The sequence below is a fragment of the Ipomoea nil genome, unplaced genomic scaffold, assembly GCF_001879475.1.
Source record: "Ipomoea nil cultivar Tokyo-kokei standard unplaced genomic scaffold, Asagao_1.1 scaffold2921, whole genome shotgun sequence".
Taxonomy (NCBI): Eukaryota; Viridiplantae; Streptophyta; class Magnoliopsida; order Solanales; family Convolvulaceae; genus Ipomoea; species Ipomoea nil.
In genome coordinates, this window is record NW_017619349.1 from 2,835,624 (window position 1) to 2,862,712 (window position 27,089).

General features: G+C 36.2%; 2 protein-coding genes across 3 annotated transcripts; both read left to right on the forward strand.

Moving 5' to 3' along the window:
- Nucleotides 1-1,554: 1,554 nt before the first annotated feature.
- LOC109160985 (putative late blight resistance protein homolog R1B-14) lies at nucleotides 1,555-23,670 on the forward strand. Of its 2 annotated transcripts, none has more exons than XM_019309279.1 (3): nucleotides 1,555-2,179; nucleotides 3,117-5,325; nucleotides 23,456-23,670. In XM_019309279.1, the coding sequence occupies exons 1-2, from the start codon at nucleotides 1,727-1,729 to the stop codon at nucleotides 5,322-5,324; spliced, it is 2,661 nt and encodes an 886-aa protein (XP_019164824.1). In that variant the 5' UTR covers nucleotides 1,555-1,726; the 3' UTR covers nucleotide 5,325; nucleotides 23,456-23,670. The 2 variants fall into 2 exon arrangements, with proteins under 2 accessions (XP_019164824.1, XP_019164823.1); XM_019309278.1 differs by lacking the exon at nucleotides 23,456-23,670 and adding an exon at nucleotides 5,424-5,856 and having other exon boundaries at nucleotides 1,556-2,179.
- On the forward strand, nucleotides 11,668-21,671 carry LOC109160984 (putative late blight resistance protein homolog R1A-10). Its single transcript, XM_019309277.1, has 7 exons — nucleotides 11,668-11,780; nucleotides 16,302-17,744; nucleotides 17,775-18,614; nucleotides 19,094-19,162; nucleotides 20,275-20,364; nucleotides 20,887-21,538; nucleotides 21,633-21,671. The coding sequence occupies exons 1-7, from the start codon at nucleotides 11,688-11,690 to the stop codon at nucleotides 21,644-21,646; spliced, it is 3,201 nt and encodes a 1,066-aa protein (XP_019164822.1). The 5' UTR covers nucleotides 11,668-11,687; the 3' UTR covers nucleotides 21,647-21,671.
- Nucleotides 23,671-27,089: the final 3,419 nt, after the last annotated feature.

Sequence of the window (27,089 nt, forward strand, 5' to 3'; positions counted from 1 at the left end):
TTACGGAGTAATATTTTAAATTAGATCACATGAAGCTGTCAATTGGGTGTACTGTTCAGATGTTTAACCAATGAGAACAACTTTCTCCAAAGAAAAAAAAAAAAACAATAAGAACAACTTGACGAATTGAATAATATCCAACAACCTCAGTATGGCCTCACACACTTTGGTTATGTCGTGGATCAATTATGCATGGGAATGCGACAAAATTGTCGTATTAGTTGGCGAATGCCGATGCTAGCCCAAAATATGTGATAATTATATGAGAGCCCTAAGGTTTGTGTTAATAACACATAAAGCCCTCACAAAAACAAACATCACTAGAAGATCAGTTGAAACTTTCATTTTCATTTGCTTCATATAATGAATATCACAATATACCTATAAGGGGCCGTTTGGTTCACGGAATGTTAGATTACCTTAGGGAATGTTAGATTACCTTAGGGAATGTTAGATTGCTGGGAATGTTAGATTACTGGGAATGTTAAATTCCTGTGTTTGGTTAAGACTGAGGTATATAATATAATTATGTTTGGTTTAGGGTTATCTTTATCTTTATATATATATATATATATATATATATATATATATATATATATATATATATATATAAGCTAACATAAAATATATATTTTTAAATAATTAGAATGAAAATAGCAAAATTTATAAATATCCAAGGTTATCTCACATTACCTAAGAAAAGGAAGGGAATCACATTCCCTTCAAAATCCTATGTGGAGGGAATGTTCCATTCCCTGGGAATGTTATATTCCCTCAGATAGTATGAACCAAACATAGGAATCTAAGCTCAGGAATGTCATATTCCCATGGTTATGTAATATAACCTGAACCAAACGCCCCCTAATATCTTAATTACTTTCTCAACCTATTAAATAAAATAGTTAATGCCTCTACTGTAATTTAAATTTGTGGCCAGAGTCATAGAAGTGCATTGAACTACAAGCTACTTGACCTAATAATAATAATAATAACAACAACAACATTGTATTTATACATGTACTAATATTAGTTGATAACTAATCAATTACAATGATCCTGTTTGGTAAAATAGTTCAATTTTGACTTGTTTGACTTGGTTAAACAACCAATATAAGTGTTTGATTAATTATCTTTTTGTAACAGCTTATTGTTCCAAAACACTAAAATTAAAAAAATTGTTCGAAAGTAGTTTTTTCGATCAGCTTTTTGAGAAAGTCATTTGTATGTAATCACCAAACAGTTAATTTACCACACACTTTTTACAATCGGCTAATGCTATATCAACTAGTCAAACCCACTAATCCAATCAGCTAGCAGCTAGCAGCTATCAGCTAACAACTATTAACCAAACACTCCAAATAACTTTGATTTATGAAAAAATTCACAACCATACTATGAATGGGTAAAAGATGAATACGATCATAACTGAGGGTCGAGTCATTAATACGAGTATATGCCATTTTACCTATTTATAATTTATGAAACAAGAGAGGTGTAGTTGTTATTGGTGCAGAGTAAGTGCAGGGGTCTGAGTGAAATAATTCCAAAAAATATTAAAGAATGACTTGCTCCAATAATTCACTATAGTTGACCATATGAAAACAAGAATATAACCTCAGCTCAGAGAGCTAAAACTAAGAAAACAATCAAGAAAACATGGAAGCTAAAGTCTCCGCCCTTAGTTGAGTGTGTATTGCTGGAGATTTGATCTGATCTGAGCTGAGCTATGGCGGTGGTTGCAGATGCAGTAGTAGGGGAGCTGGTGAGCCGGCTAGCACAAGCAGTAGAGGAAAACGCGGCGCTAATAATCGGGATAAAAGATCAGATCGACGACCTAGTGTCCGACCTGAAAACGTTCAACGCATATCTGAAGCAAGCGTCGAAGAACCAAAGCGCCGGCGACAATGAAGTCCTGAACGACGTGGTGGAGAAGATCCGAAACGTGGTGATTGAGGCGGAAGACGCCATCGGGAAGTTCACGGTGGAGAGGAAGAAGTATAAAGACAAAGGGGTGCTCAGATACTTGGAAACACTTGCTTATTACGCCAAGGTTAACGTTTCTGCGAGAGAGATCCAAAGCATCAGAGACAAGGTTAAGAAAATCAGGCAAGACAACAGCGTAGCTCTTCAGGCCCTCATAGATGACCCAAACAGAGGTCAACCTATTATGCAGAGGATGGTATGTACTTCCCACAATATACTCATTTTCTTTTTTTTTTTTTTAATGATGAGGAAACCTCAACCATTCATTAGTCTAAATTGTCCATAACAATGTTGTAGAAGGTGCTCTAGACAGCATAGCTAATAATCCAAGTATATCGTCTCTACTTTTCTCGAGTTGTTAACTGTTATGATCCCCAAACTTGTCAACTGCATATGCTAGATGGAATATAGAAGATGAGTAGCTGAGTAGGTTAAAAAAAAACCACTAGACACCGACTTGGTTGAGTATGGCCAGGTGCTCAACTCAGCTGAGTCAGCACCTAGGGTGCCTAGTCAGCCAATGAATCTGTCAGCCGACTAAAGACTGTTTAGGACTGAAATCGCCTTGGTCTAGGAGCGCCTTGTCGTTGTCTAGGTCGATTTTTACAACACTGGTTCATAGTTGATTGGCTCAAATAATGAGGTTCGAGATTCGAACTATTAACTTTGTACTTACAAGTTTGTATCTTTGGGCTAGGTTACCACCACGCATTTTTCCTTTTCGTTTTAAAAGTTTACATCGTCAAGAAATAGAATATGAATTCTGTTCTATTGTTTAGTTCGGTGAATGAATAGATTGTAGGAATGGTATTTCACTATTTGATTGCTTCAAGGAATTGAGATGGAAATCATGGAATAGCCAATTTTAGGTTTAACTTAAGGTAAATTAGGAACTAACAAACATAGGCTATTCTTAGGAATAGCCTAATAGCAAGGGACCCTCGAAATAGCTATTTTCCTTGCAAGGGGAATACCCGTTCCAAAAAAATAAAAACAATTAAAAAACAATAGAATATGCTTATTCTCGAGAATGTCATTCCATTCTAGACCTATTTCGTGAACGAAACATGTTAGAATTTTAGAAGTAGACATACACTTTCGTTCTTTAACTTCATTTTTTGTAAATTATAAAGGCTCCGGTGGTAGAAGAAGAAGATGTGGTTGGTTTTGATGATGAAGCAAAATTTATAAAGGGGCGTCTCTTGGGAGGGTCAACTGATTTGGAATTTATCTCAATTAAAGGGATGGCGGGTCTTGGCAAAACCACATTAACCAAAATGGTGTTCAAGGACCGTGATTTGCAGTTTGAATTTTTTACTCGGCTTTGGGTTTATGTTTCAAGAACTTTTAATCGAAAACAAATATTCTTGGACATTCTAAGTAATTTCACAAAGAAAACCAAAGAGTTTCATGATATGTCCGAGGAAAGCTTAGCAGTAAGAATACAAGAATTTTTGGTGGGTGGAAAGTATTTCATTGTAATGGATGATGTATGGTCGGTGAAAGATTGGGAGTGTTTGAAGATCGCTTTTCCAAACAATTCAAAAGGCAGTAGAGTATTGATGACAACTCGACACGAAAATGTGGCTTTACATGTTGATTCTACTAGTAATCCTCACCAGCTAAAATTTTTGGCCAACCACGAAAGTTGGGAGTTACTGGAGAAGAAGGTTTTCCGTAAAGAAAAGTGTCCTCAAATGTTAAAAGTACTTGGTAACCAGATAGCCATAAAATGCAATGGACTACCACTTGCAGTGGTGGTGATTGCTGGTGTCTTAAACAAAGACAGCACCCATGGTCATTGGAAACAAGTAGCTGAAAATCCCTTCCCAGTAATTAACCAAGAAAACCAAAGTTACAATGAACTAGTCAAATTGAGTTATAACTATTTACCTTATTACTCCAAAGATTGCTTCTTATACTTAGCAGCCTTTCCTATTGGCCATGAGATTGCTTCTTGGAAACTAATCCGCTCGTGGATAGCTGAGGGATTCATCCCACTAATGGAGGGTGGATACACCTCCGATCTAGAGCGCACAGCCGAGAAATACTTGGAAGATCTCGTTGATAGAAATCTGTTAATGGTGTTACAAAGAAGAGCGGATGGTCAGATCAAAACATGTCGGATTCATGACACACTGCACGAGTTTTGCAAAAATGAAGCTGCCACCAAGAATCTCTTTCATGAAATGGACAAAGCTAAACTAGATGTGAACAAAATCCCACGCCGCCTTTGTGTCCACTCTTCCATTTTGGAGTTCTTGAAATTAGACAACAAGCCATCTAGTGAACATGTGAGATCTTTCTTGTCTTATTGCTCCAAAGAGGTAGAAATTCCCAATGAGTGTCTGGGTGCCATTCCGAAATCCTTTCCTCTTCTTAGGGTAATGGATGTTGAATACCTGAAATTCAAAATCTTGCCTAAAGAACTCTATCACCTCTACCATCTGAGATTCCTTGCAGTGTCAACTGACATGAAGCTCCTCCCAAAGCTCTTCAATAATCTCTGGAACATGCAAACTCTTGTGTTTAACTCCTCCCAGAATAGCCTTGAAGTTAAGGCAGATATATGGAGCTTGTCTAAACTAAGACATGTCCATAGCAACAGTTCCATGGTGCTTCCCCCTCCGCCAAAATGCAGTAAGAACAGCGCCTCGGTGAGTACAGATATAAAGACACTTTCCACCATATCGCCTTCGAGTTGCACAGGGGACATTTTCGACAAGACCCCAGACCTTCAAAAGCTGGGAATTCGCGGGAATCTAGCAGAGCTTATGGATGTCAAGCAAGGAGGAGTTAGTCTGTTTGACAATCTTCAGAAGCTGGACCGTCTCGAAAATCTGAAGCTCATAAACGATGCCCTCCAGAGCAATAAACTGCGAAGCTTCCCTCGTGCTGAGAAGTTCCCACGCAGGCTGAGGAAGATGACTTTGTCCAACACTGCATTCGAGTGGAAGGACTTGAGTGCTTTGGGGTCGTTGGATGAGCTCGAGGTGTTAAAGCTGGAGGACAATGCGTTTAGAGGAGAGTTCTGTGATGTAAGGAGCGTTGTGTTCAAACAACTGCAGTATTTTCGCATCGAAAGGACTGATTTAGTATCATGGACAGCTTCGAAAGATAGTTTTCCAGTACTAAAATGTCTGTTGCTCAGAAACTGCACTAAGCTTGATTCTGTTCCGGTTGAGTTTGGTGAAATAGAGAGCCTTAAGTTGTTGGAATTGTATTGCACCAACAAGGGGGCAGTGAATTCTGCTAAAAAAATACAGGAGCTGAAAAGAGGTGTAAATGGAGATACAAAAAAGGGTGGATTTCAGCTCTCTGTCTATCCTCCTGAGCAGTGAGGTTAGTTAAAATTCTTTAAATTATATTTATCTTGTTTTGGTATTTGCATTTGTTTGTTTACTTTTCCAATTTGATTGCATTTTTTTTTGATACATTAGGTTTCCGTGGAGGAGGTAATGGCAAGTTGTCCCATCAGTCCTTATTGTAAAAAGGGTTTCATCGCATCTGATCAGTCAAGGTCTCTTGTTACAGTTCGAGCAAAGTTTTAAGGTGATCAGTTGAATCAATTGAGCTAGCTAGCAAGGCTTGATTGGTCAATTTATGGATGGCTTTCTGATTGTGATTTCTACCAAATGGTGAAATAAGTGGGCAACGCGAATTTGTTCCGACCATTCCATTCACTGTACCTGCTTGCCAATTTGTGTGCAGACTGCATATTCTTGTTACTGTCTTGCGATTTGAGTTGGAGTTTGATTTGTTTGGTTTGTTTTATCATGGTTGGTTGTTGTTTTGGTTGTCTTGGCTTCTCATTGAATATTACTCTGTAAACACTCATTTTGGTGCTTTAAAATAAAATACGGAGTAAATAAATGTTACTCCGTAATTTTATGTTAATTGGAAATTAAGTATGTGCTTATTTAATCATCCCTTCCCTCATGTCATTTAGATGATTTGAAGACAATGACTTTTCTATTTGCTTATTTTGTCTTTGCTAATTTTGAAAAATCTATCTCGATTTGTGTATCTGGGCATACCAAAACATTGGGCATTCCCTTTGATAATCGTGCGGTAAAATTATGCTCAATCACAAGATGATTGTGGGGATTGTAGCATGACTTGTCTGGATGGTGCCCATGTCAGTTCTCAGATTGAACTATGCAGTGTCTTTTGACTTTCACTACAATTAACCTCTCGGACAACATTTCGGTTTAGGTATTTTGATTTAAGGTCAACCGAATTACTTTTCTTGTGAGTCGGTGGATTTATTAATGCTCCGGGCTATTACTGATCAGAGTTAATTCCATCAATGGTCCTCCGATTATATTGATTTTTCACAATTAGTTTTCGATTTTTAATTTGGACAATTTAAGTTTCTTGACTTTTGAATTCTTTTCAATGTTGGTCTTTCCGTCAAATGAAGGTTAAGTGGACTTTAAATGAAGGGGTAAAGTAGTTCTTTCACCTGCTTAATGTATAATTCCTCGTATTTTTCCCTGTATACGCGATATATATGAAGATAATCTCAGTCGAAACTCTAGAATATTCCTCATCGTTCCCTATTGTCTACGCGAAATCTCAGACGAAGTCTTAGCCCTTGTTTGCTGACTGCTGGTTCGTTCCTCCATTATTGAGATATTTACAAGGTATATGATATCCAAAATATAGTTTATAAAAGTCACTAGGTTACATCATATGATATCCAAAAAGCAGTGAATACACATCAATTGATCCAAAGTGATTGGATCTTTGTCATTCCTGAGAATTTAGACTTGAATGTGGATGATGATCTTGTAGCATACTTCTTCACTGGTTGTTTCTTCCTATCTGACTTGATTGGAGCTGTTTTTTTCTTGGGATATTGGGTAGCACAACTTGATTGGGTAGTCGCGGCATTGCTGACCCGCGACAATGATCGCTACGGGAAGTTGATCATCGAGGAAGGCGGAGTCGGGCCACTCTTAGGCAAGCCGGAAGGCCAATAAAACGCGGCGAGAGCCATCGGGCTACTCGGTTGCGACGAGGAAAGCGTCGAAAACATCATCGTGGCCGGCGTCTGCCAGGTGTTTGCGAAAATTCTCAAAGAAGGTCCGATGAAAGTATAGGCGGTAGTGGCCTGGGTCATGTCGGAGCTTGCTTCCCATTACCCAAAATCCCAAGACCTTTTCGCCCAGAACAACGTAATCCGGTTACTGGTTAGCCATTTGGCCTGGCCTGTTTTGTTATTTTTTGCCATGTATACAAGCCACTTAAGCGTAACCGATACACATAATCGCAAATGGGTTAGCAAAATGCGAAAAAAGTCAATCGAACAAATTTAGTTGGTAAGTGTAGCTGATTAGACTTTAATTTAGTTCGTGATGGGAATTGAGCACTTCGCAGTAATAGATGAGCCTATTTGACACTTTTGATATCTACACTTGTTATTATGTTTTAGAGAAAATTACACTTTTGGTCCTATGACTATAGGGGGCGTGTTAATTTCAGTACTTGACTTTAAAAACTAACAATTTAGTCCTGTAACTATGCAATTTCTAACATATTTGGTCCTCTCGGCCAAATTACCGGCCAAATGTCGCTGGAATCTTTTAATCCATTCTTATTTGTTTAATTTCGGGGGCAACTTAGTCATTTTAGGTGGAAAAAAGGGGAAAGTTGAGCCTTCTTCCTCCGCCGACTGTCTTCCTGCTCTGTTTTCTCTTCCGGTACATTATACATATAGAATTACAAGTTGACACTTTCAAATGCAATTCACCAACTGAGATTGGGATTTGGATTTTCTATTCCCAATAGGATTACGCAGCTGAGTACGTAGTATACATAGACCAAAAGCTAAGATCTATCTAATTTAATTCTAGCTCGATCCATCTCTTCCACCATAAACCATGAAACCGCAAAGCTCTGCAACTCCGACGACTACGCAGCTGAGTACGTTTTTGTTGAAAGTTGGCAGATGACAAGGCCACCGTCGCGATTCAAACCGCCGCGAAAGGCCGAATGTTTACCCGTCATATTTACAGTTCTCATTGTCCACCCTTCCCCTAGCGTTCCCAACCTCGTATGGTACAAGACCAAGTACGAGTTCTGGGTAAATTGCAAATCGAGGCCGCCATTACAGCCATGATGACCAGAAACGCCGATGCTACCGCTGTGGCTATGATCGCAACCTTGTTCTTGGATTTGGGCGCGTCTTTCTTGATTGGAAATGGGTTTCAGATTCCTAGAAATATTGCAGAGGAGAGGAAATGGCTCCGAGAGCGCTTCTGATTTACCAAATTATTTCCTAATTTTCTGGTTGCTAAACAAAGAAGGATACTGATTAATTAATTAATTAATCTTGTATAATCCACATTATTGTATAATCCAAATTATTTCCGTCGCTGCAAAGGAATTAATGGCTCCACCGCCGTTGCTGGATACTTGGAGGTGGCGGTTTCCGACCGTCACTGCAAAGGAAGAAGAAGAATGAAGAAGAAGGTAGGAGAAGGAAGAAGAAGAGCCTGAAATGACCGTTTTGCCCCCACTTATATTTAATTAAAAATGGGTTACGTTTTTCCGGTCAAATTTTGTCGGTGATTTGGCCGAGAGGACCAAATGTGTTAGAAATTATTGCATAATTACAGGACTAAATTGTTAATTTTTAAAGTCAAGTACTAAAATTAACATGTCCCCTATAGTCATAGGACCAAAAGTGTAATTTTCTCTTATGTTTTATTTTTATTTCCTTCTATTCATTTTAAATATCATGTATTGAGAGTATCTTTGTAAAGTGATATTTAGCACTTTTCTTAAATGAATATACAAAACACAATCAGTGGATTCATTAATGCTCCGGGCTATTACCGATCAAGATCAATTACTTGAAGGCAAAAACATGTGTGAGTCCATCTTATTGATCTTTGTCCGTGATACGGGCCGGGTCGGATTAATATGAAATGTAATACAACAAATGTAATACTAAATTATGAATAAAATGTTTATTAATTATATGAAAAAATGTAATAAATGGTATATTATTAACTTCTTAAAGAGTTGACTTAGCTTGTGATTGGGGCTTCTATTCACATCAAGGCACATGAACAGCAGGGAAAATTAAAGTCCAACAATGAAGGGCTCCCAACAACCATACTTTTGGCATCATTTACTTGGATTCATTTTTATATCTGTGTCATTATTGTGTGCTCATTTCTTTATATAGGACCAATGCACTAGGCATTTAAATAAGACTAAGCATCTTTATCACACTGGTTATCTATTCATTTATTTATTAACAAGGGGCTAGTGTCCAATGGGAAATACTAATGGCCATTAGTACTAGCCTACTTTTATTCCCGATTTCATTTATCAATAGGGTTTTATGACGGGCTCGGTATATATATATATATATATATATATATATATATATATATATATATATATATATATATATATATATATACACACACTTCTGCCTCAAATGCGGTTGCGCTTTCCTGTGCGAGTAGTGCTGTCGCTTGAAAATAAAAGGCACCAATAGTGTTAACAAAAGACACCAATAGTGTTAGGAAAATTCACAATAATGAAATGCACAAATATATCAAAAATGCAGAACACACTCGAAATAATGCACCATAACTCCCCACCCCTAATTGTGCATTTCCGAACTTTGTGTGGTACTTTTTTGCATACCTAATGATGCGTTTTTGGTGATGCGTATTTAGTGGTGCATGTTTTTTGTTGTGCATTTCCTAACATTGTTTGTGCATATTTGTATAACTATTGGTGCGGTTGCACTGACCACATGGGAAGGCGCGACCGCAAATGTAATACTAAAATGTACAAATATTTCAGGGGAACAAAGAGATTGAAGACACCGACCGCACCCTCCTGGTGGATTGCATCAATATGGTGAAGAATTTTGAAGAAATCACCTTCAATCATATTGAAGAGAGGGAAATCTATGCGCTGATTTTTTGGCCAACTTAGCCCAAAGCAAGGATTGGGGCACTAGATGTTTCAATGACATTCCAGAGGGTCTCGATACGCTCTTCACGCGCGACTTGGGAGGCGCCTTCACTCGTAGAATTGTCTAACTCGAGGCCTAGCCTCGTTTTCTCTACCAAAAAAAAAAAACAGAACAGTCAGTGGATTCATTAATGCTCCGGGCTATTACCGATCAAGAACAATTACTTAATTGGCATATTGAGTTTTTGAAGAGTTGACTTAGCTTGTGATTGGGGGTTCAATTCAGGCAAATTATGCCCTGGACCCGTGTCCACAGTGAATTGTGGACACGGGCCCAAAACGACGACGTTTTTCAAAAAAAACGCGTCATTTAGTTAAATAAAAAAAAATCGCGCACGTTTTGCCGTTAACGGCGTTATTTTTTTTTTTTGGATTATGAATGTACAGTTATGCCGTTATGAATGTATAGTTATGCAATTATGAAATTATGAACACAGAGCTCTAACATTATGAACTTACAATTATGAACATATATAGTGATAAAATTATGACCATGGAGCTTTAAAATTGTGAATATAGACCTTCGAAGATTATGAATGTACATTTATGGAGTTATGAATCTACAGTTATGGAGTTATGAATCTACAGTTATGAGATTATGAATCTACAATTATGGAATTATGAATGTACAGTTATTGATCGAATTATGAACAAAGAGCTCTAACATTATGAACTTACAATTATGAACATATAGTGATAAAATTATGAACATAGAGTTCTAAAATTGTGAACATAGAGCGTCGAAAATTATGAATGTACAATTATAGAGTTATGAATGTACAGTTATGGAGTTATGAACGTACAGTTATGGAGTTATGAACGTACAGTTATTAATAATATAGTAATAAAATTATGAATATATACTCCTATAACAAAGCGGTATGAAATTTTTAAAAAAAAAAAAAAAAAAAAGGAGATAACAGTGCCTAACGGCATTGTTACCCGTGTCCAGCAAGCATGCTGGACACGGATCCAACGCATAACGATTGTTCAAATTCACATCAAGGCCCGCACATGAAGGGCAGAGAAAAGTCTAACAATGAAGGCTCCCAACAACCATATTTTTGGCATCATTTGCTTGGATCAGATCCAGTTTTATAATATATCTTTGCCATTATTGTTGTGCTCATTTGTTTATAGAGGACCAATTAATGCGCGCACTTGATAATTGTCATTTAAATAAGACTAAAACTGACTAGTTAACTAATCTTGTTTTTTTTATTAACGTTAGTTACATTGTTTTTATTTTTGCATCTTTATCAGTTCGATCACCCCTCAAACATATATCATTTGCATTTCCTATTTCTTCACAGTAGAGAGAGAGAGAGAGCAATGACGTTAGTGTTTGACAAAGTGGTGGAGGATCTGGCATCCAAGGTTGTAAACAAATTTGTCCAAACTGTAGCTGCCAATATCGACCTGGTTAGTGGCATAGGTTCTGCAATTGCAGATCTCACCTCCGACATCGAAACGTTTAACGCCAGGCTGGTCGATGTTTCCAAGAACCAAGATGCCAGCGGACTTCAAGTTCTGAGAGTAGCGGTGAAAAAATTCCGAACTGTTGTGGATGAAGCCCAGGATGCGGTTGCCAAGTACATTGCTCTCATCATGGCGTTGCTAAATGTTTGGATAAACTTCCAGTTCCAGTTTGCGGGAATATCAATGTCTGTGCAAAAGAGATTCAGTCCATTAGCATAAAGATGAATAAGCTTCTCCAAACCCATGAAAAAGACCTTATATCCTACATGAACTACAAGAGCACGGGACAAGATAGTGATATGCAACCTCTCCAGGTACCACAAAACCTATTTCTAAATTATTATTTTTCAAATTATTTGTTTCAGCAATTATTACACTACATGATCATATCATATTTCGTTACATCAATAACGGGGTTGATGCGTATGCTGTTTAGACATAATTTTCAAGAACAAATAATTTGGACTTACTGGGAGTGAAAATAACTTAAGAACTAGATAGCACTTAGTTCAATCTGGAGGGTGTGTGGTTGAGTGGAAGGGACTCACCCTATAAGGAAATGAACTGCTGTATTATGGATGTAAAACTATCAGGTATAAATAGTATACACAGAGAGTAAGTAGCCAAGAAGTTGTAACAACTACTCTAAGATATCTATTTTAATGGAATATAATTAGAACAAATACAAATAGAAAACATCAGCCACGTATATCCTTAACACGCCCCTGCAAGATTAAGGATCCGTAGGAGACTCCAATCTTGGATCGAAACTAAAGAAACAAGTGACGACCAAGTGGCTTGGTAAGAAGATCAGCCATAAGCCTATCTAAAATTGAAAATATGTTGTCAAACACAAGCCTATCTAAAATTGAAAATATGTTGTCAAACACAAGCCTATCTAAAATTACAATGATTTGAGAAAGGTCTCGCTAAAATACTTATGCAATTATCTTTACATCAGAATCTATTACAAATAATTCCCAAGAGGGGTTGAAACTTGAAAATGATGACAGTTTTCATCTTTACCTTTTTCAAGTTCAATTTAATGAATGAAAGACGTGCATTAAACGATCTCCGTACCAGTACAAAAATTTCAAACTCCCACTCAAAATAATATATGTGTCATTTCCGATCCCTATCAAATCTTGGCAAGAATATATGTCTTTCCGCTTATCAAGAGTCATAAATACCCAATCATAGATGGTCAATGAAATAAATGCATGACCTTTATGACTTCTGTTGGGAATATCTTCTTATTATAGGTCCTTCTAGTATTCAACATACCCTTCCTATAGCTGCTAAAACATCTTCTTTTGACAGATCCTTCCAGGATTCAATCCATCCTTTCGATAGGTTCTTCTAGATTTCAACCTATCCTTCCGAATAAAAACTTTACTCCAAACTTAGCACCCAAGCTCAAGTTTGAGTTGATTATACCTTGACTCATAGAAGGGCTTAGTGAGTATATGAGCAAGTTGTTTGTCAGTACAAACATAATCCAATTTGATATTTTTCTTCTCCACATATGATCTCTATTAAAGTATGTCGAATATCAATACGCTTGGTCATCGAGTTAAGAACTAGATTCTCCGTGATTGCAATGGCACTTGTGTTACCACATAAAATGCTAATTTCCTTGGCCTCTACTCCATAGTCCATAAGTTGTTGTTTCATCTACAACACTTACACACAATAGCTTATGACAACAATGTACTCAACTTCTGCCGTTGATGTTGCTATGGAATTATGTTTCTGGCTAAACCATGACACCAATCTCCCCCCTAGAATTTGGCATGTTCCAAATGTACTCTTTCGATCTATCTTGCAACCTACAAAGCTGCATCAGAATAACCAATTAGATCAAAACCTCATTCCTTAGTGTTCCATAGCCCAAGGTTTTGAGTGCCTTTGAGGTATATTAAGATCTTCTTGGTTGCCTGAAGATGACTCTCTTTTGAATTAACTTGGAATCTTGGACACACTCTTACTGCAAAGGTGATGTCTATCTAGTCTGCTGGCCGTTAAATATAAGAGAGATCCAATAATTCCTCGATAAGTATATATATATATATATATATATATATATATATATATATATATATATATATATATATGTATTCATAGGAATCTTAACTGATGGTTTTTCTTCCATACCAAACTTCTTTATGATATCTCTTGTATATTTTGCTAAGTTGATGAATATTTCTTCCTTCAACTGCTTGGCTTGTAAACCAAGAAAAAAATTGAGTTCACCCATCATGCTCATCTCAAATTTGCTTTGCATGAGGGTTGAGAACCTTTCCACATAGGCCTGGATTAGATGATCCAGAAATGATATCATCTATATAGATTTGAACCAATAAAATGTGACCTTCATTCATATTGTTCCTAAAAGCCCATTTAGTGTGTATGACATTTTGATGCTTTGGCCTTCAAACCAATTCCCAAACTTGGTTTCTCTCAAATTGTTTCAGCTCCTCCTGCATATCCAATCAACATCTACTAGAGCTTAGTCAATAGACTTAGGCTCAATATGGGAAATCAAGCATGAGAACATAGCTTTATTTTGTCTAGATCTTCTACGAATTCCTTCATGCACGTTACCGATCACTTGCTCAGGGGATGATCTCTGAGCTATCTCATATCCGGTGCAATTTCTAGGGGAATACTCAAATGCCTAGAAATCTCCACCATTTGATTGACTTCTACTGGTGATGCTTGCACTTATTCATATTGATCAATAATGACGGGTAGGATAATTGGAATCTACTTTATCATGACCCATATTGAAAGTGGAACCTACTCAAGATTATACCTAAAAATGGCCACTAATTTTTCCAACAACTTATAAGATAATAGTTGTGTCCAAGAGTTATTTGTTGGGCCCGACATGGAGAGTCGAGTCCAATATCCTACCATCGAAATGTGGGACTAACTACTAAATAAGTATAATAAAATAAAGTTGTGCCTTCACTACTAGCTTTAGTTTTTGGCATTGTGGCAAGTGTTTAATCCTGACAATTGGTATCAGAGCATGTCACAAGTTTGAATCCCATTGAGAGCATACTATGCAATTGATGTTAGTAGGTGTAGGGAGAGGGATTATTGGGTAGCAGCTTAGAGAGTCAAGTCTAACATCCTACTATCAAAACGTAAGTTTAAGAAATAAAGTTTCACCTTCGCTACTAGCTATAACTTTTGGTGTAGTGGTAAATGCTTGATCCTAACACTATTTTCTATATTTTGTGCCATTTACTTGTTGTAATAGCTCTACTTAAGCTTAATGGTACAAGTATGGGTTTTTTCTCAAAAGTTTAATTTTCCATATTCACCTTCTTTCCATTTGTCAAGATATTTCTTATTTTCTTTGTAGGTCCATAGGGAATTTTGTTTACAAAAATATTCATAAAATCTAGTCACGGTGATTCATGAAACCTATCCAATGCATGTAACACTCACACTTCCCTTAAAATCGATTAACTCCTTCCAAAAAGTGTTAGGTGCATTAAACTGTCAATTTTCTAAGATACAACGAATATATTTGAGCACTCAAATATAAACATTCTCGGTGAACTAGAATAAAGAGGAACACTTTGAAATTTTAATTGAAGTGTTGGAAGAATTTTTTGAGTAAAGAGTATGTAGGAGGGAAAATCATAATTTTTTTAGGTACAAAAAGATTTTACTAGTTAAATTGATTAGAATTAACCCAACATTAAGAATATGTTATACCAATGAAAGGGGCACAAACAACAACGGCTTGAGAGTAGTAAGCAGTACTCAAAATAGTAAGGGCCTAGGTCGCGGGTGCTCATGAGTTCAAGCTTTAATTTTAAACTTATTTTCTATTCTAAAGGTTCATTCTACTATTTATCTGAAGCTTCTCTTTTGATTTTAACTTTTAACCTTTTATCCCTATCAAAAAAAGAAAAAAAAAAAAAAACTTATAATCTTTTACGATATTTTAACTCGTTTGCCAACATAAGTATTCTTAGCCCCTTCTTTGGCAACCCTTCTATATGAATTAAGTCAGTAGCTTCAAAACTTGTCTTGCTCAATCAAATCTTATGATCAAATTTCTCGATCTTCTGATTTGAAATATGTTTGGATTATCGAACTCTTCTAATTAATTAGAAAACTGTTTTGAACTTTTGACATGGTCTCCTTTGAAAATAGTCTTTTGGGGGTTGAATGTGATGAATTGGACGTTTGTTTGTAGACTTAGGATACTTAGCATTGAATTTTTCACATAAATTTTTTTTCTTTGCATATTTTCTAAACAAGAAAATTACATTTTGATTAGAGAATCTAGTTTTTGATTAATACATTAACTTAGCATAATCAAAATCTGATCTACCAACTAAAATTATTTGTAATTTCATTATAAATTAAATTAAAGAAAATAGTTTATCATTTTACAAAATTCTATATATTTCTATAAGAATTTGATGAACATGCCTTGCAATCTTATTAAATCCTAATAATAAGATTTTTAAAAGAAGCTAAGTTAGGTTACATATAGTGATAGCTTAGTGGTAAGTGTTTGATCCTGTAATTGGTATGTATTAGAGTCAAGGCCGGTCACGGGTTCGAATATTTAAGGGTGTGCCTGCGGGGAGATTTGTTGCCATCACATTTAAGCTTGGCAGCATTAATTGTTTACAGTATGTATCTTCAATTCAGAAAGTAATAAGCTTTAATTTGTACGTACTAATCATTTATAAGTGAATTTGAAGATAGATATGTTTTACCCCGGCCCCCTATCTAATACTTGATTAGTATCATTGTTTAATTATTATTTTTGTGTTTTTATTGATTTAACTGTTAATGCTTAGCCAATTGTGGAGGAAGATAATCCAACGGGCTTTGAAGATCAAATGGAAGCTCTACTAGCTCGTCTCGATGGATCATCCAATAATCGTATTGTTATTCCAATTGTGGGGATGTCTGGGAGCGGAAAAACTACATTCGCTAAACAAATCTTTCACGGTAGAAACAAACTGAAGACTACATTTGTCCATACCATTTGGGTTCATGTTTCACAAAACTTTGCCAGAAAACAGAAATACATTGACATGTTATATGAAATTACAAAGCATCCGAGAGATGAATATTCCAACATACCTGAGAATCAGTTGGAAGACAAAATAAAGGAGCTTTTAAAGGATAAATATTTCATTGTGTTGGATGATATATGGGAAAAAAATGATTGGAACTCTTTAAATAAGGCATTGCCTGAAAACTCTAAAGGAAGCAGAGTTTTGGTGACCACCCGATTTCGCGAATTGGTTGATACTGATGAGGAACCTCATGATTTAAGATCATTAAACAATGAGGAAAGTTGGGAGCTCCTGGAAAAGATTATTTTTGGAAAAGATGGATGTCCGAATGAATCAACATTGAAAACTGTGGGAGAAGACATAGTAAAAAGATGCAAAGGACTGCCACTTTCTATTGTAATGGTGGGTGGCATCCTACGTAGAAGTAGATCTCTTGCTTACTGGAAACGTGTGGCTGAAAATCCTATTCAAGAAATTAATAAAAGAGATAAAAGCTACCACAAAGTAGTGAGGTTGAGTTACGACCATTTGCCTCATGAGAAGTTGAGAAATTGCTTCTTATATTTTGCATCGTTTCCCATGGGACAAGAGATTGCTGCTTTGAAGTTGATTCGTCTGTGGATTGCTGAAGAATTTATTCCCTCAATTGATGAATGGGGATATAGTTTGGACTTGGAAGATGAAGCTGAGAATTATTTGAAAGATCTTGTTGATAGGAATCTAGTGATAGTAATGAAAAGAAGTGCAGATGGTCAAATCAAAACATGCCGCATTCATGACTCATTGCACGAGTTTTGCAAAACTGAGGCTTCAAAGAATAATCTCTTCCACATAATAGATGGGGAACAAAAGTTAGATGCAAATACTGTTTCATCCCATCGTCGTCGTCTTTGTTTCCACTCATCATCATCATCTGCCAAGATATTTGATGTGGAAGATGGTCCATCTTGTTTGTTCCTCAATTGCTACAACAAAATGAAGAAGAAGAGTCCATATCCATCTGGTGAACATGTCCACTCTTTGTTGTTGTCTTCTTCACAAGAGAGTGATATTGATTTGAAACAAGAGGAGCTGATAGCTATCCCGAATGCCTTTCCACTTCTTAGGGTGTTAGACATTGAATCCTTCAAGCTTAGCTTCCAGCTACCTAATGAGCTTTTTAGCTTGAATCTTCTCAAGTATCTTGCTATCACAACTAATGTCAATCTCCTCCCCAAGGCATTCAAAAATCACATTCTCCTCCCCAAGGCATTCAAAAATCTTCGTGAGCTGCAGACTCTAGTGATCAAGACCACAGAAGGAACATTACTAGAAATCAATGGAGGCATATGGAATATGGAAAAGTTGAGACATCTGCAAACCAATGCCTCCATGCAATTACCTTCTCCTCAAAATAGATGGAAAAATAAGAATGGAAAAACAAATATTCGCACGTTGTCTTGGATATCACCAAGAAGTTGCCAGAAAGAGATCTTCAGCAAGACTCCTCATCTTAAAAAATTGGGTGTTCGTGGGGATTTAGTTGAGCTTTTGAAAAGAGATGAGCAAGAAATCTGTTTGTTCAACAATAATCTTCAAATGCTAAATTGTCTTGAAAACTTGAAGCTCTATGGCCAGGATGAGAATGAATTAAAGGTTCCGATGTTGGACAAGTTTAGGCTGAGAAAGTTGACTTTTTGCCAAACCTTCTTTAAATGGGATGACATGAAAATATTGGGATCACTGGAAGAGCTGGAGGTGCTCAAGTTGGATAAAAATGCTTTCAGAGGGGAGCAATGGGATCTAAAAAGTAATGTTGTTTTCAATCAACTCCAATATTTGCGCATTGGAAGGACGAACTTGAAAACTTGGACAATTGTGGAGACTAGCTTTCCAGTTTTAGAAAATCTAGTCCTCAGGAACTGCACCAATCTAGAAGTAATCCCAATTGAGTTTGCTGAAGTACACAACCTTAAGGTGATAGAACTATATCACATGAGTGAAAATGCAACCAATTCCGCATATCGGGTAGATAAGCAAAGACGTAACAACGAAAACATCAAGGGATTATTGGACCTCAAAATCACCCATCTTCCGCCACAAACAACGGTAATTCGATCTCTACCTTCTTCTCTTGATTATATATATTATTAATTTATTATTATTGCATATATGCATGTTCCATTTTTTTTTTTTCTTTTGCATTGGTAGTGAACATAAAAATTAAAATTATTTTTGAACATTTATGCTATAAAAAGTAAACACCACAAATACAATTTATAATTTTCAACTAAACAGAAAAAAGATAATTCAGAGGAATAAATGTTACAAATAATGTTGTTTTATTTATATTACATACTCTTATTACACAAGTAAAAAAGTAATCAACATAACACAACAGTATCAGCTAATGGATGTTTAATTTGAATATAAATAATTTTTATTAGATTAATTTCTCTCAAAGTTTATATACCAATGCAAAAAAGTTACGTTGTCACTAAGTTTCTATATATTTTGGTTTTATATAAGGTAACATTAACAATGAGTTTTATTAATATTTATTTATGCTTTGATTGAACTACCAATAGGCGCATGAGGAGCAAACAGATGGCAAGGAAAATGTGAATACCAGTTCTATTCCGCCGCCATCACCAACGGTACCAATTTTACCCTTTTTATTATTTCATTTTTATGTCTGTGTTGTTTTTTTTTTTTTAAATAAATAAATAATGCATTTCAAATTAAAAAATTAAAGGGTCTTCTCTACTAGAAGTCATGTTTCTCCTCAAATACGTTGAGCCCTAATCAAGGAAGACTACAAAGAATAATAGGTGTAGAAAGTAGAATACTTGAATCATATCGATTAGTAGGGTTTGAAGTGGCTAGAGTGCAGACCAAAATTGAATTGAAAGTATATATATTGGCGCACTAGTACTCGGGTAAGAACCACTCTTCATGAGAGAATTAAGAATCAATAAAAGTTATTCATTTGGAAAAATCTAACAAATTAGAAGTAATTAGAGAAAAAAAAACGTGGTGTGATTTCTGTAAATAACTTAAATTTTAAAGTGCAACTAGTAACAATATAAAGTACAACTTTTAACACTATAGAGTGCAATTAGGCAAAGTTACAGAATGCATCTCTTGAAAAATGCGATGGTATGTTTGTAAAATAACACAAACTTTAAAGTGCAACTAGTAATATTATAGAGTGCAATTAAGCAAAGCTAAATATTGCATTTGAGTGCACTTATACATATGAGGATTGCACTCTATGGTGTTGTTAGTTGCACTCTATAATATTCTTAATTGCACTTTGAAGTTTGAGTTATTTACGAAGATGTCACTTCATTTTTTTCTTCTTTCCTTGATTTAAAGCTGTTAGATCGTCCAAGATCCACCACTCTGAGTCGTTCCTAATTCTCTCTTGCAATAGTATTATTTTTATGATATGTGTGTGTGTGTGGCACGCTCAAATGAGATCTCATCCTAGTCATTGATTTGGGAAGATCAATGACTTTGAAGCAAGGAAAAAAAAGAGGAACACGTGTTGGCATTTTGAAAAATATCTTAAACTTTAAAGTGCAATGCGTACAACTGCAGAGTACATTAAGTAAAACTAAAGAGTGCATCCGATGATATGTAGATGTGTGTTCAACATTTACTACTCTAAATGTGCATCCAGTAATATGTATGTGATTATTGTACAATGAGGACTATATATGCGCTTTATTAATATTTATTTATGTTTTGATTGAACTTGCAATAGACACGTAAGGAGCAAACAAATGGCGAGGAAAATATTAATACCAGTGGATTCGAGCTTCCCAGTTCCTCTATTCCGCCGCCGCCGCCAACTGTAACTATATATTTTACCCTTTTTATTATTTTATTTTCATGTCCGTATCATTTTTTTTTAAATAAAAAATACATTTCAAAATGATATTCACCTCGATCATTAGAATAATACAAAGTAATAAATAAATATTAAAATAAATTTATTTTATATATATATCAGTCTTGTTACAGAAGTAAAAAATCTAAAGTCAAAAGATCAAAATGTAATTTCATCTATCATCATTTATGAAATTTCATACCATTTGCATTATTTTTCTTCTTCTATCGCTTTTGTCTCACATCGTCCTTAGCTTGTCAAGAACCTCTGATACATATATGGGCATTATTATGTTGAAGTAATTTAATTTGAATATTTCAAAAGTAATAAACTTAAAGGTATCGATCAGCAAGATATAGATCAGAGGTGGTAATTAATGCATTTAGAAGCTAAGTAGAGTTTTAGGATATAATTAATTATGATATATTATATTATTGTTTCATTATCATGATCTTAATTACTTTAATTTATTTAATTTACATACAGTTGACAAATATGACGACTCCGGTGGTGGGAGAAGATAATTATGTGGTGGGTTTTGGTGATGAGGTGAAAATGTTAAAGGATCGTCTTTTTAGAGAATCAATGAATTTGACAGTTATATCAATTGTGGGCATGATAGGAGTGGGTAAAACTACATTTGCCAAAATGTTGTTTAATGATAGGGAGATTGTATATGAGTTCTTCAGTCGTGGTTGGGTTAATTTTCCCGAAACTTATACCACAAGGCAAATATTCTTTGACATTTTGAGGAGCTTGACAATGACGAGTAGTAATGATTTTCATGAAATGTCGGATATAAACTTAGCTGAGAGAATATACAGGTATTTGAAAGGTAGAAAGTATTTGATTGTATTGGATGATGTGTGGATAGAGGATTGCTGGGATGACGTGAAGATTGTTTTTCCTAACGAAGGGAATGGCAGTAGAATCTTGGTAACTACTCGACACCTACATGTGGCTTCATATATTGATTCTAGTGGTACCCCTCATAAATTAAAAGGTTTAAGTGATGAAGAATGTTGGGAGTTATTAGAGAAGAAGATTTTTGGAGGCTCAAGATGCCCTGATTCTTCTCTTGAAGCTGTTGGTAAGTCGATAGCAAAGAAATGTAATGGAGTGCCACTTGTGGTGGGAAAAATAAGCCAGGTCCTGAGTGAAAATAGGACACTTGAAGACTGGAAACGCATAGAAAGTAGTGATTTATTTGCAAGCATGATGAATCCGTGAAGCTAAGCTACCCTGATGTGTGACCACTGCACGTTAAGTTGTCTCTCATCTATTTCATTTTAATTTGTTGCATTGTGAGAGTATTTCGATTTTTATCTTTTTTCCGATCGAGTCCGAGTTGTTTCCAACTTTCTGGCCGGCAGGCAGGCATGCATGCATGTAACATTCATTTAGTTGGGGTTCAACCTTTAGAAGAATGTAATTTTGATTTGGGATTTTGGGTTTTAATTTGTTGTTTGTGGCTTAAATTATTAGTTATCGAATTTTGTGAAGATATAATCAGTGACTCATTTTGGTGATTATATTGTGAAATAAATAATATAAATTGTGCTCTTTCTATTCATTATTTTATTTCATTCTTCTTACTTTACTCTTTAGTATAAACTCCATCGGGAAACATGCACTATCATCTAGACATATTCATAATTGTGTGGATTTGACATCATTTGAACAAAAATGTGTAAAGTACTAATTTAATGCCATTACCTTCTTTTCCAAACTCTACTTGAATTTGAAGTTGAAGGAGGAGGAGCATATGGCCGCAGCCTATACATACATTCATCATCATCTGCGCTTGCTTTGCAGTGTATATAAAAAATAACCAAGTTGTCGTCGTCTAGTGAGCATGTCCGATCTTTCTTATCATTCTCTTACAGAGAATCAATAGAAGAGATTCCGGAAGAAGTAGTGGCTGCCATCCCTAATGCCTTTCCAAATCTCCAGGTCTTGAATATCAGAGGCTTCAAATTCCCCACCAATTCGCTGCCTAAAGACTTGTATCGCCTACAGCATCTCACTTACCTTGGGATCACAATAATTGATCTCAAACTCCTCCCCAAGGAATTCGGAAGCCTAACCAACTTGCAAGCACTTGTACTCCACACTAACACTCCAGGTGTTAAAATTGAGGCAGACATATGGAGCTGCATGCCAAACTTAAGGCATCTGCTCACTAATACTAGTCTTCAGCTGCCCTCTCCAATAATTACAAGATCAACATTTTTTGGAAGAAAACAGAACTCTTCTGGAGTAGTTAGTGCTGCAAAAACTAGTAAGATAACCACTCTTTCAACCATATCGCCTTCAAGTTGCACAGAGGACATGTTCGACAAGACCCCAGACCTTCAAAAGCTGGGAATTAGGGGGAACCTAGCAGAGCTTATGGATGTCAATCAAGAAGGAGTTAGTCTGTTTGACAATCTTCATAAGCTGGACCGCCTGGAAAATCTGAAGCTCATAAACGATGCTCTCCAGAGCAACAAACTGCGAAGCTTCCCTCGTGCTGACAGGTTCCCACGCAGGCTAAGGAAGATGACTTTGTCCAACACTGCATTCGAGTGGAAGGACTTGAGTGCTTTGGGGTCGTTGGATGAGCTCGAGGTGTTAAAGCTGGAGGACAATGCGTTTAGGGGAGAGTTCTGTGATGTAAGGAGCGTTGTGTTCAAACAACTGCAGTATTTTCGCATCGAAAGTACTGATTTAGTATCATGGACAGCTTCGAAAGATAGTTTTCCGGTACTAAAATGTCTGATCCTCAGAAACTGCACTAAGCTTGATGCTGTTCCGGTTGAGTTTGGGGAAATAGAAAGCCTTAAATTGTTGGAATTGTATTGCACCAACAAGGGGGCAGTGAATTCTGCTCAACAAATACTGAAGCTGAAAGGAGGTGAAAATGGAGATACAAAACAGGGTGGATTTCAGCTCTCTGTCTACCCTCCTGAGCCTGAGGTTAGTTCAAATTCTTTAAATTTCTTTTGTTTTGGTATTTGCATCTGTTTGTTTACTTTTCCAATTTATTGATTGCCCTTTTTTTTGGATACATTAGGTTTCCTTGAGGAGGTAAATAGCGAGTCGTCTATCAATCCCTAAGTGCATAGGGGGTCTTCATCCTCTAATTGGTCAAGGTCTTCCAATGTCCCTACAACAAGGTTTTAGGGTGATCGGGCGAACCAACTGAGCTAGGCCGCAGAGCTTGATTGCACATTTTATGGATGACTTTGTGATTGTGATTTCTACAGAATGCTGAAATTAAATAAGTGGGCAACGTTCCATTCAACGGACTTGCGTTCCAATTTGTGTGCAGACTGCATATTCGTGTCACTGTTTGCGATTTGAGTTGGATTTTGATTTGTTTTGTTTGTTTTATCATGGCTGCTTGTTTTGGTTGTCCTGGCTTCTCATTGAATATTACTCCGTAAACACTCATTTTGGTGCTTTAAAATAAAATATTCTGTTAAATATTTATTATACCTAACATACTTATTGATTTTTATAAAGAATGTTTTAGGTTCGAACTCTATCCCATTCAAAATTAATATAATTGTTAAACATATACTATAAATATGTTAGAGTCTATTAAAAAATTACAATATAAAATTTAACATGAATTTTGGTCAATTAATTAGAATTACGCATTGTATGAAACGGTACACCTACTTTACAGTATATATTCAACACAGATGATAAACTATGTCTATTATCATTATTTTTTTGGGGAAGGAGGATTTTGTTCTGTTTTTTATGGTGCACTGCGCCAAAGTACTAAAATTGCAAAAATTAATAGGGTTTTGTGTTGCAACAAGAGGAACCATGGATCACGTCAATTTATATTAATAAAGTTTTGTGTTGCAAAAACTATACTTAGGGTACTATCGAGTGAGGGTACTTCCCTCTAAAATTGCTATTATTGCACCAGTTAATCCAACATTTCTATCATAGGTGTTATGCATTCTTGAAATATTTACTTTTATGAAAAGTTTGATAATTTTGCATTAGTACATTCCGGGATACCAAATGATATTTTGATAAATTATTAAACACCAATTTAAAAATAATATTGAGCATCAAACTATTCGCGCAATGCACGTGTGAAAACTATTATGGGTTAATACAAGCTAAATCCTCCGAGTATAGTGATATTGCCACATTTAGTAAGAAATTAAACTTTCAATTTAATCCTCCGAGTATAGTGATATTGTCACATTTAATGAGAAACACTAATTTTTTCTGTTTGGCTCAACGTTAAGAAATTGTTTTTTTTTCTGTTTGATTCATTGTCCAAAAAATAAACATATTATTTGTTATAATAATAATAATAATAATAATAATAATAATAATAATAATAATAATAATAATAACAATAATATTATGTGGTGGTGGTGGCAGTGGTGGTGGTGTCGTGGTGGTGGTGGTGGTGATGATGTTGATGTTGGTGTTGGTGTTGGTATTGGTGCTAGTAGTGGTGGTACGTAGTTATGGTGGTGTTGGTGGTTGTGGTGGTGGTGTAGCGGTGTTGGTGGCGATGGTAATAATAATAATTTGGAAACTAACTTAAAACAAGAAGAGAGTGAAGAGAGAAATGAAAATAAAGAATCCAGAAAATGTGTTCAGACTAAAAAATTAGGAAGACATTTTCCGTCAAATTGCGCATTTTTTTCATTGACCATAATGAATATTTTCCTTTGACTTCATTATTTTCCTTGAGTGCCCAAACACTGATGACGGTAATAATGTTACCGGAAATATATTGTAAAGTGACGAATAAGAAAGTGACAATAGTTGTATTGCCTTTTGTCTCAGTATAGAAAGTACAGTGTCCTCTGCTCAGCTGAGAGAAGTTCTATTTATGCTAGGTCCTAACGGTAACAACATGAAGAGACATCTTTGGGGAGCTGAGCTAACGGCAAGAATATCAAGAGTCATGGATGAGGCGTTGAGGCTTTAACTCTCTCTCATCAATGGTGGCATCAAAGGTGGCTTCAATGACAATAAATGTGACACCTGTTGGATTCTAACCGTTGGAGTTCTGCCCGTTGGGTTCCCATGTGATGCTGAGTCAGATGCTCATTTGTGATCCGGGTCGGGTGCCAGCCCTATTATCCTGTCACCAGTCCCCCCTACTCCTGAGTCAACGGATGTGTTTGAGTTGACTTGGGAGTAAGGCTGAATCTATCTTGATCGTGTGTAGAATCTTGTTTGATTTAGGATATGTGATTTTATTTGATCCTCTGTATGTGATTTTATATTTTTTTTCTTTTTTTTTTAATCACATATGATTTTATTTTATTTCTTATGCTAGCCGAGATAGGCTTTGGCCTAGGTTGGCAGAGGTGCGTGGCTCCGGCCGAGGCGTCGCCTCGACCGATCGTGGCCGAGGCGTCGCCTCGACCGATCGTGGCCGAGGCGTGCGCCTCGGCCGATCGTGGCCGATGCGTGCGCCTCGGCTGACCGTGACCGAGGCGTCGCCTCGGCCGATCGTGGCCGAGGCGTCGCCTCGACCGGTCGTGGCCAAGGTTGCAGTAGGCGCTAGGCGCTAGTCGGGCGGCCGGGCAGCGCCTAGCGCCTAGGCGGTCTAGGCGGCGCCTAGGCGGATTCTAGGCGGCGCTAGGCGGGCACCAAAAAAATTAAAAAAAATAGTGACAGACTTGTAGTTCGACAATTTTAATGAGGTTGTTTTCAACGTTCACTCAAATAACACATCTAAATAAATGAAATAATGATAATTTATAAGTCATAATGTCATAATAATATTAAAATAAATAATTAATGAAAGACGACATCGGTCAAAATCGGTCAAAATCGATCAAAATCGGTCAAAACGGTCAAAATCGGACGAAATCGGTCGACTCGGCCGAGTTGGCCGAGTTGACCGACTCGGCCGAGTTTGACCGCCCAGGCTGACTCAACCGATCGTGGCGGAGGCGTCGCCTCGACCACTCGTTAATTATGCATTTATTTTTCATTTATTTTAATACTTAATAATGTTTGAGTTTTTAATATTTTTTGTTTAGTTTTTGTTAAATTTATCAGCTCACTAATTTCAAGGCTCTATGCCTTAACGAACTATCTTTTATTTCATTAAGTTCTCATTTTCTGCTCGAGTGTTCTTAAATTTTCTTTCAGGACAAGTTCAACTACACTAACATCAATAACCTTGTGGTCCATTGATACTAAGTTGTTCTCTTATGTGAGAAGTTGTGAGTTCGAATTTCACTATTGACTCTTTGTATTTCAGTAGGATGCAATATTGTAGTACTTGACAAAGGGGATAAAACAATTTGAATATATTTTCATTCTTAGCTTTGAGAGCTCTAAGCTGCTCAAAGCTTCTTCTTCTCCAACTTTATTGTTGCATTGTTTTTCATCCTACCATGTAAATTTAAATCCAATCTATGATTTCATGTTAGGATAATAACATTCATATTTACTTTAACAGGTAGCAAAGAGAAAACGTAGCAAGAAACTAATCAAAAGATTGATGGTCAAAATATAGCCCAAAAATCCGATTGTAAAGGTAATCGTCTACCTTCTTCCGGAATTGATTATTATTGCATTTTTTATTTTTAGTAAACTCCCTAAATATTATTTTCAAAAATTTATGCAATAAAAAGTAAACACCACAAATAAAAGATTAAGTTGTCATTAGTGTATTCAATCATGACTTTTTGTAGAGTTTTAAA